This window comes from Schistocerca cancellata, chromosome 8, assembly GCF_023864275.1.
Source record: "Schistocerca cancellata isolate TAMUIC-IGC-003103 chromosome 8, iqSchCanc2.1, whole genome shotgun sequence".
NCBI classification, from domain to species: Eukaryota; Metazoa; Arthropoda; class Insecta; order Orthoptera; family Acrididae; genus Schistocerca; species Schistocerca cancellata.
The window spans coordinates 110,942,218-110,952,923 of NC_064633.1; the positions used below are offsets into that span (position 1 = coordinate 110,942,218).

Sequence of the window (10,706 nt, forward strand, 5' to 3'; positions counted from 1 at the left end):
CCGAGACTCAAACTCGGGACCTTTGCCTTTCGCGGGCAAGTGCTATACCATCTGAGCTACCGAAGCACGACTCAGGCCCGGTCCTCACAGCTTCACTTCTGCCAGTATCTCGTCTCCTACCTTCCAAACTTTACAGAAGCTCTCCTGCGAACCTTGCAGAACTAGCACACCTGAAAGAAAGGATACTGCGGAGAAATGGCTTAGCCACAGCCTGGGGGATTTTCCAGAATGAGATTTTCACTCTGCAGCGGAGTGTGCGCTGATATGAAACTTCCTGGCAGATTAAAACTGTGTGCCCGACCGAGACTCGAACTCGGGACCTTTGCCCTTCGCGGGCAAGTGCTATACCATCTGAGCTACCGAAGCACGACTCACGCCCGGTCCTCACAGCTTCACTTCTGCCAGTATCTCGTCTCCTACCTTCCAAACTTTACAGAAGCTCTCCTGCGAACCTTGCAGAACTAGCACTCCTGAAAGAAAGGTTCTGCAAGTGATTGGTAGTGACATCACACTTCTCTGTTAGGACTGTAATGAGACAAGTTGTTAGACGATTCTCTGTCCCCCTGTACAACAAGTCAAGATTCGCAGGAGAGCTTCTGTAAAGTTTGGAAGGTAGGAGACGAGGTACTGGCAGAAGTAAACCTGTGAGTACCGGGCGTGAGTCGTGCTTCGGGAGCTCAGTTGGTAGAGCACTTGCCCGCGAAAGGCAAAGGTCCCGAGTTCGAGTCTCGGTCGGGCACACAGTTTTAATCTGCCAGGAAGTTTCATATCAGCGCACACTCCGCTGCAGAGTGAAAATCTCATTCTGGAAACAAGTCAAAAGTTTCAAAAGTCACTTGTTCGACTTTTAGGAATACTGCCTTTCTACACATTTTCTGTCTTTATTTAGTTGAGAGAAAATCGATTGTAAAGTGTTGTTTGCATCAAGATTGTCAGAGAAACTCATATGATTACGAGTATCAATATCTTAGTTGAATTTTTAAAGTGCAAGGATGATCTACAATCTGTTGTATAGTTGATCTGGAAACTGTTGTGTAAGTGAAATCGGTATTCCTTAATGAAAAATATGAGTGGAACTACCAGTTTCCTCTATTTCAGAGTATTCACATATAAATCTTTAGAGACGAGATACGTTTCTAGTTACTGAATAGTCTGTAGCACATCCCTACTGTTTTCTTTCTCTAAAGATATAATTTCCAATCTTTATCTTCAGAATTATACTGTGCAAGCGATAAATGCTATGATATGCCTTCAAATCGTGTAAAAATAGGTAACATTATGGAAATTTTAATATGCTTTTCGGTAATTCCAGCATAAAAATGTTGCAAATGTTGTCGTTTCTTGGCATGTAAAAGCGGATATTGCAACTGATTTCCGTTTCGAGACCGGTAAATTAATCCGCGACTGCGCTTCAGTTCTCATCGACAGAGCTTAGAAATTAAATATTCTGATAATCATAGAGTCTGCAAATGATCGCAACTCGTTGCAGAAACTATGGCAGCAAGTAGGCCAGGCCAGAAATAGTACTGCTAGGAGATACCTTCATACTGCAGGAACTAGCCCAAGTTTCTTACACCAGTTCGGAAAATGAGCGCTGTCTGTAGAGGTAGCCTTGATCATGCATCAGGCCTGAACATGTGAGGGGCAGTTGTCTCATGACCGTTGGTCACGATGCACGATGACCAACCTTGCTGGGGATATCTGAAACCGCGACTATATACAGCGCATGTGCTTCTGTTTTTGGGATCTGTGTGTCTTCGTGGTATATGTAGGACGCCGGGCAGTTAATAGCTGTATGCAGAAGTGATGTTTAATACAACGGCACGGTGGTACAATCGTTTTAGATGATACAGCCATGTTGGAGATCGGTTTCACGACAAAAAGATTGTGCGGTTCTAGGCGCTCCAGTCCGGAGCCGCGCTGTTGCTACGGTCGCAGGTTCGAATCCTGCCTCGGGCATGGGTGTATGTGATGTCCTTAGGTTAGTTAGGTTTAAGTAGTTCTAAGTTCTAGGGGACTGATGACCACAGCAGTTGAGTCCCATAGTGCTCAGAGCCATTTTTTGACAAAAAGATTCAGTAGCAGAGCAGTGTTCAAATGGTTCAAATGGTTCTGAGCACTATGGGACTTAACTTCTGAGGTCATCAGTCCCCTAGAACTTACAACTACTTAAACCTAACTAACCTAAGGACATCACACACATCCATGTCCGAGGCAGGATTCGAACCTGCGACCGTAGCGGTCGCGCGGTTCCAGACCGTAGTGCCTAGAACCGCTCGGCCAGCAAAGCAGTGTAATTGGCTTAGTGTCTTTGGCAATATTGTCCTTATTTTATCATCTATTGGCAGTGCAATAAGACTGCTGTATGTATTTTTCAATCTGTAAAAAAATTTCCGCTGAAATTCTCGTAATTTTTCCGTCCATATAAAGTGGTGGTCAGTCCTCCCACATCAGCAGCAGCATTTTGGCAGGTAAATTCGGCAAGAACCAAACAGCAAGCACCATCCACAGGAAACTCCTTTACGTCAGAGAGTCATAAGATATTTATTGTGGGGTGGTATGGGGGTCTCTACAGACTGGTTCGAAGAAGCCAGGGACGAAACGAGGCATCTATGGAATGTTCTGTGGCGTGAGAGAGTCGCTTGGTGCCTTCTTTGTTCAAGTTTCCAGAGACTCGTGCAAGCTGACCAGCCTTCTCTGGTATGGACAGGTGGGCTGCTGCCTCCCACCGGCCATTAGAGCTCCAGACCAGTAGCTGTAACACATCGAAATTTACCGAAAATTCCACCCATTTCTCTTGTCTGTAGAACAGTGCTTCGAATTCTAGGAGAATCTTTTAACATCCGATATGCTATGTGTGTGTTTTTCTCGCGATCTGTTGTGGGTTTCTAAAGATGTCGTGAACTTTTAGATATGTAGTTCTGATTTTCCCATCTGTGACGAGACCACTGTGACTTTTCTGGGCTTCGAAAAGTGAAGAATATAAAAAATAGGTGCCTTAACATTCCTGAACCCTGCAACAAATATAAACTAAGCCCACTAAACGTTTCATTTAAGTGATGAACACTACAGTAGCAGATGTGTGTACTCCGATTTTTTAACATCTCTGCAGTTCTTGTTTCTCCATAATTTCTATGCATATACCGGTTTAGGGAGTTATTTTAGTTATCATTTCAGACCACATCTTTTTCCTGCCAGTTCACAAATGGAGAAAAGATATTTATTTCGACTTGTAGGTAAAGGGAGCGTCCTATGTATGGTTATTATTTATTTTGAGTCCACCTGCCAAGAGTTTCAAGTGGTATCGTCAATTTATTTTTCCAGCAACACAGAGCCGGTTAAGTAACATCGTCAATTTTGTGCCATATTGCGATTTTAGGCCCTCATTGTGCAGCACGATGTATATAGATGTGTAATTAGTAGCCATCTTTACTTCAGTTTCCTAGCAAAAATAAATAAAGTACAGAATTCTAATCATCCTCTCTGGCAGCTGGACAGAGACTGACAGTTTCCCACCATTTCCATGGGAGTGGTGGTGGTGACGGTGGGTTATATAATAGGAGTGGGGTGAGGTGTGTGGAGGCCAACAGTGCCATCTGTTGGAATTGGTTTGGACTAGCTCAGTCGGTTCCTGCATTCGAGGCAAACACACAGATCTCTGATTTAGGTTACTGGAGATAGCCCAACTGAGCTATAAATAAATTAATTAGTTAAGTTCCCTGCCTTCCTCTCGAGTACAGTATTACCGTTTCTCACCAAAGATAAAACGAGTCGATCCATACACATATGAGTTAGGTTACTGGAGGTAGCCAATAGAGCTACAAATGAATAATTAATTAAGTACTCTGCCTTCCCCTCCAGCTCAAAATTACCAATTCTCACCAAAAATAAAGAGCACTGACCTATCCTTCCACTCTGGTAGCTGGATAGAGACTGGCCATTTCCAGGGTTGTCATCATCGGTGGGTTGAGAGGGGTGGGTGACATCATAGCAGTGGGGGAGGGGGTAGTTACGTTAGTGGAGGCAGCCTAATTGCCCTATTTTCCTGTTATAATTTCAATTTCCCCCCATGACATGTTGCAATGTTGCCACCTGTATGGCCACTGTCTTAGTATACATCTTGAATACATTTGGCAACAATGCAAGCTGCGACAGAGACCGACTAGCACTATTACTGTGAGGACTGTCTCTTTGGAGGGCACTAAACTAATTTTTACATGCTTTTTTAAACGTATTTATTCTGTGTTAGCGTTTGCCGAGTTTCGATATTGTGGTATTCAGTCTTGCTACGAGAACCTTGTGGTCACTAATTCCTGTATCCAACATGATGGTCCCTATTTACTTATGATTATTTCTTACTAAAACGTCAAGTGTGTCTTCACAGATATTAACACTTTGGGTAGGCTACTGAAGAAGCTGTTTCAAATAATTTTCTGAGAACGCGTTTCTCTACCTACCACAGAATTTAAACGCGTATTTTCGCCAACATATCGACAGTAGATTGAAGGCCCCACAAACTATAAATGTATGAGGGAACCATTTACTTGAAATTAGACTAAAGTTTTCCTTAAACTGTTCAGCAATTGTATTATATGAGAAAGGCAGTCGGTAAAAGTAACCAATTATTAGCTTATTCTGGTTGTGAAGAATGAATCCCATGAACTATCTGCTTCAATGTCACTGGCAGATAATTTACTTTGGATAGCAGTGAACACTACACCACCAACTTTATTTAACCCATCACTTCTGAAAGTGGTTACATGCTCTGTACAAATTTTGGATAATGTTTTCTTTGTTGTAGCCATCTTTTTGTACGTACGACAATTTGAGCTTCAGTGCTTTCCGTTAGCTCTTCGACCTTTTGTTCTTTCCCAACAAAACTGCAGCAGTCTACAACTAAAATATTGAATATTGCAAAGTCTTCTTGCATGTGTTTTACCAGCACACGCCCTTTCTGTAGTTTCCTCAGACCCTCTAACCCAAAAACCACAGTGTCCCCTCCATACAGCCCCTGCTACCTGTGTAGCCGCTTTCTATGTGTAGGTGATAACTGACGTATTAAACAGAATCCGAAAACCCACCACCATACGGCGAATCTGTAGCCTACACGGTCGCAGACCTTTCTGAGCCTCCAATTTCAGACCCTCCTTTCGGCTTAGCGCCAAAGGACCACTGTCCGTTCTGTTGACGATGTTAAAGATGGTGAATTACACCATCACGCAAGAGACTCTAACAGGAGCCAGCGCCATTACCTGCAAAATGTTGGCGCTCCCAACAAACAGGATTCCGACCCTCTGTAAATGCCCAGACATTGCAGGTCAAGAGGCTTCTTCTGGAACAGGGTGAGGGCCTGCATCTGACTCAGGGGTGTTCGCAGCCACAGATTGCACCTCATCGCAAGAGCTGTGAAAGCCCTCCTGTCTGTCACACCTTTGAACGATTTCTCATTCGACCACAGGTGAGGGGTCATTCCCAGTATGGTCATTACCCGAGGCAGCCAAAGCAGTGTAGTCACTGGAGTCATGTGACACATGTTGTACTTCCTCAAATTCCCACGTTCTTTCCCCCACGGTGAGGCCCATCCACAACAGCCTCCAGCTGTTTTACCGAAGCCAACACTGCCTGGAGCTGTGAAAGAAGGGTCACGAACTCAGCTCATGTCGGAACAAAGGAATCACAACCCCTATTCATAAGAAAGATGGTTATTAGAGCACTAGACTGTGGCTAGTAAGCACTCAGACACGCAAGAAACAAAAAAATAATCTAGTAACCACACAGGTAACCAAGAATAAGACGTTCCTGTTCTAATCCCATAAAATTTTATAACAAATCCATATTGTACTCGTTTTACCTCCGGCAGGAGCACAATGTGCTCTCACACTCACAAGGTTAAGAAAGGAAGAAAAACATATATATAGTTTTACATTCCTTCCTGAAGATTTTGAATCATGGAATACTGTCATCGGGACACTAATGGAGGGACAAAGATGTTCCATCACAATACCATGACATGATTTCTCCTGTTCAAGTTACTGTAAACATGTGCTAGAATGTTTACTTTTAAATTCGCGGCGACCAAGTTTGCCATTTCTTGTACAGGTTGCATGTGTTGTGGACAATCCCATCTTCTTTGAGAGCAGCTGTGCTTATGGGGCTGAGCACATATGTTCCTAGTTTGATGAACGCTCAGGCGTCGTATTCATCTCGACGTATCTGATAAATCACCAGGTCTTCATCCCACAGAAAAAGCGTGTAGTATTTGGAACCTCTGATGATTGGTAGCAGACGACAACCTCGCAGTTTGGTAGCTCCCGAGATTTAATGATCGATAACTGAGTTATGCTGTATATGGCATAACTGAACAGTCTTCTGGTGTCCTTTCGTCGTCAAAACTAGGTCATGATGAAGGTTGGATGCGTATTAGTCGTTATTAGCATTATGTTTGTAGGGTGATTAGTTTTTTGGCAGCTCCACGCACTGTAAAGAAATAGATGGAGGATGACGTGGTATCAGACGAAAGGCTAATGCAAATATTCGGCAGCTTTCGTACTGCAGAAGTAAATGAAATTTACAAATCAATCATACAGCCTAGAAGAGCGCCCTCAAATACATTGTATTCTGCTTTGCAGGTGCACGCCCGCACGCATACTGGAGAGAAGCCGTTCCAGTGCGCCGAGTGCGGTAAAGCATTCTCCCAGGTGCGCAACTACAAGTACCACGTGTCGGTGCACGCGGGAACGAAAGAGTTCGCGGCGGTGTGTCCAGAGTGCGGCAAGGTGTTCAACAACGGCGGCTACCTCAGCTCGCACATGAAGATCCACCGCAACCGGAAAGAGTATGCGTGCGCAGAATGCGGGCGGCGCTTCAACCAGCGCGTCACCTGCAACACGCACATGCGCACACACACGGGACTGCGACCTCACGCCTGCACACTGTGTGACAAGGCCTTCACGCGCAAGACGCTGCTCATCCAGCACATGCGCACGCACACCGGTGAGAAGCCCTTCACCTGTGAGGTACGTTTCCGAGGACGTGGTTTACTTCCAGTTTATTTCTACTTTGGGTAGCTAATACTTTTCTGCGCCTTTTCGAAACAGATCTGCTCGTATAGGGTAACGTGCAGTGAGCTAGTTCGTGTCAGGCAGTTTCCCAGGCTTGTTTAGGCAAATGCTGGGCTGGCGCCAAGATTCCATATCAGAGAACATGATAAACAAGGAGTTATGAGACGATAACTCACAAAACAAAATTTACGTGATACACAAACAGATGGCTCTCAGACTTTCTCTCTCTCATGTTACCTTGGCGACTGTGGCTTCAGCAAGGACATCTGGCACAAAGTTAAATACTAAATAGACAATTATGTATGTAGACACTGTACTAGGAGTGGAAAATATGAATATCTATCTTCATCCATTCGTGGAATTACCCTTTGCCCTGTAATCTTATTCCTGTATCATTAAAGCACCTAGAAATTAGTGATGTCAATACATTTTATAATTATGTTTCTCGTTTTTATACCAATATCGTTGATGTATTCTGCTTTCTCTCTCATATACACTAGTGGCCATTAAAATTGCTACACCAAGAAGAAATGCAGATGATAAGCGAATATTCATTGGACAAATATATTATACTAGAACTGACATGTGATTACATTTTCACGCAATTTGGGTGCATAGATCCTGAGAAATCAGTACCCAGAACAACCACCTCTAGACGTAATAACGGCTTTGATACGCCTGGGCAATGAGTCAGAGCTTGGATGGCGTGTACAGGTACAGTTACCCATGCAGCTTCAACACGATACCACAGTTCATCAAGATTAGTGACTGGCGTATTGTGACGAGCCAGTTGCTCGGCCATCATTAACTAGACGTTTTCAATTGGTGAGAGATCTGGAGAATGTGCTGGCCAGGGCAGCAGTCGAACATTTTCCGTATCCAGAAAGGCCCGTACAGGACCTGCAACATGCGGTCGTGCATTATCCTGCTGAAATGTAGGGTTTCGCAGGGATCGAATGAAGGGTAGAGCCACGGGTCGTAACACATCTGAAATGTAACGTCCACTGTTCAAAGTGTCGTCAATGCGAACAAGAGGTGACCGAGACGTGTAACCAATGGCACCCCATACCATCACGCCGGGTGATACGCCAGTATGGCGATGACGAATACACGCTTACAATCTGCGTTCACCGCGATGTAGACAAACACGGGTGCGACCATCCTGATGCTGTAAACAGAACCTGGATTCATCCGAAAAAATGATGTTTTGCCATTCGTGCGTGCAGGTTCGTCGTTGAGTACACCATCGCAGGCTCTCCTGTCTGTGATGCAGCGTCAACGGTAACTGCAGCCATGGCCTCCGAGCTGATAGTCCATGCTGCTGCAAACGTCGTCGTACTGTTCGTGCAGATTGTTGTTGTCTTGCACGTCTCGGTCACCTCTTGTTCACATTGATGGCACTTTGAACAGTGTACGTTGCATTTCAGATGTATTACGACCCGTGGCTCTACCCTTCATTCGATCCCTGCGAAACCCTACATTTCAGCAGGATAATGCACGACCGCATGTTCCAGGTCCTGTACGGGCCTTTCTGGATACAGAAAATGTTCGACTGCTGCCCTAGCCAGCACATTCTCCAGATCTCTCACCAACTGAAAACGTCTGGTCAATGGTGGCCGAGCAACTGGCTCGTTACAATACGCCAGTCACTACTCTTGATGAACTGTGGTATCGTGTTGAAGCTGCATGGGCAGCTGTACATGTACACGCCATCCAAGCTCTGTTTGAGCCAATGCCCAGGCGTATCGCCGTTATTACGGCCAGAGGTGGTTGTTCTGGGTACTGATTTCTCAGAATCTATGCACCCAAATTGCGTGAAAATGTAATCACATGCAGTTCTAGTATAATATATTTGTCCAATGAATACCCGTTACTCGTCTGCATTGCTTCTTGGTGTAGCAATTTTAATGGCCAGTAGTGTACTTTTCGATATGCTGGAGAAGGACATCATACCACAGCAACATTTGTTAGGTCCAAGCAATCGTGTGGAAGGCGAGCCAAGTCGGTAACCTGTTAAGTGTAGGACTCCAGTGCGACGAGCTGAGACCTGTTTGTTATTATCGGCACAGGTGTGCGGGAAGCGGTTCGCGGACCGCAGCAACATGATTCTCCACCTGCGCCTGCACTCGGGCATCAGGCCGTACAGCTGCGGCGAGTGCGGCAAGGCGTTCACCAAGAAGCACCACCTCAAGGCGCACATGTCCTGCCACACGGGACTGCGGCCCTACACCTGCGACCTCTGCGGCGCTCGCTTCAGCCAGTCCGGCAACATGCGCACGCACCGCAAGAAGTGCACCGCGCCGCGGCCTTCCGGCGGTGGTGGTGGAGTCGAGGGCGACGCGGGCGGAGGGGGTGGTGAACTCGGGGTCAAAGCGGCGGGTACCAGCGTAATCATGCGCGTGTCCGGAGAGCTGGTGCAGCACGTGTTGCAACGCCCCGCCGATGCTGCTGCCGCCAGCGACTGAAACGTCACGCTCGCCGCAGCGACCGCCATATGTCCAAGAGCTCCGTGACCAACCCACATAGCTTTCCATGAGAATGCTCCACCAGTTTGTTACAACCTTTCGCTGTCCACTTGACTTGCCGCAAGCCACTATACCGATATAATGTCTAAACGTAAGAGACGATTATGTAGAACTATCCACATTAAGGACGGTTATCATATTTTGTTTTTATTCACCAGTGGACTTATGATGTAAGACAGCTCCCTAAATAAGTCTTTTCATTGTTCCCGATAGTTATGAGGCCCACATTGTGGTAATTTTATGGTTTTACACTTCACTGATGGCCGAGATTGCACTGTACCAATTTCTACATCTACATCTACATCTACACACATACTCCGCAATCCACCATCTTCTCTCCCTGTTCCACTCCCAAACAGAACGAGGGAAAAATGACTGCATATATGCCTCTGTACGAGCACTAACCTCTCTTATCTTACCTTTGTGGTCTTTCCGCGAAATATAAGTTGGCGGCAGTAAAATTGTACTGCAGTCAGCCTCAAATGCTGGTTCTCTAAATTTCCTCAGTAGCGATTCACGAAAAGAACGCCTCCTTTCCTCCAGAGACTCCCACCCGAGTTACTGAAGCATTTCCTTAACAATCGCGTGATGATCAAACCTACTAGTAACAAATCTAGCAGCCCGCCTCTGAATTGCTTCTATGTCCTCACTCAATCCTACCTAATAGGGATCCCAAACGCTCGAGCAGAACTGAAGAATAGGTCGTATTAGTGTTTTATAAACGGTCTCCTTTACAGATGAACCACATCTTCCCAAAATTCTACCAATGAACCGAAGACGACTATCCACCTTCGCCACAACTGCCATTACATGCTTGTCCCACTTCATATCGCTCTGTAATGTTACGCCCAAATATTTAATCGACGTGACTGTGTCAAGCGCTACACTACTAATGTAGTATTCAAACATTATGGGATTGTTTTTCCTATTCATCTGCATTAATTTACATTTATCTATATTTAGAGTTAGCTGCCATTCTTTACACCAATCACAAATCCTGTCCAAGTCATCTTGTATCCTCCTACAGTCACTCAACGACGACACCTTCCCGTACACCACAGCATCATCAGCAGACAGCCGCACATTGCTATCCACCCTATCCAAAAGATCATTTATGTAG

General features: G+C 45.4%; 1 protein-coding gene across 1 annotated transcript; it reads left to right on the forward strand.

The window, feature by feature from the left end:
- Positions 1–6,524: 6,524 nt before the first annotated feature.
- Positions 6,525–9,526, forward strand: LOC126095405 (gastrula zinc finger protein XlCGF8.2DB-like). Its single transcript, XM_049910205.1, has 2 exons — positions 6,525–7,016; positions 9,131–9,526. The coding sequence occupies exons 1-2, from the start codon at positions 6,525–6,527 to the stop codon at positions 9,524–9,526; spliced, it is 888 nt and encodes a 295-aa protein (XP_049766162.1).
- Positions 9,527–10,706: the final 1,180 nt, after the last annotated feature.

Bases quoted from the DNA above. Each gene is read 5' to 3' on its own strand.
- LOC126095405 (XM_049910205.1), top strand. From the start codon at position 6,525: ATGCAAATATTCGGCAGCTTTCGTACTGCAGAAGTAAATGAAATTTAC. The intron at 7,017-9,130 runs GTACGTTTCCGA...TTATCGGCACAG, and splicing joins AGAAGCCCTTCACCTGTGAG to GTGTGCGGGAAGCGGTTCGC.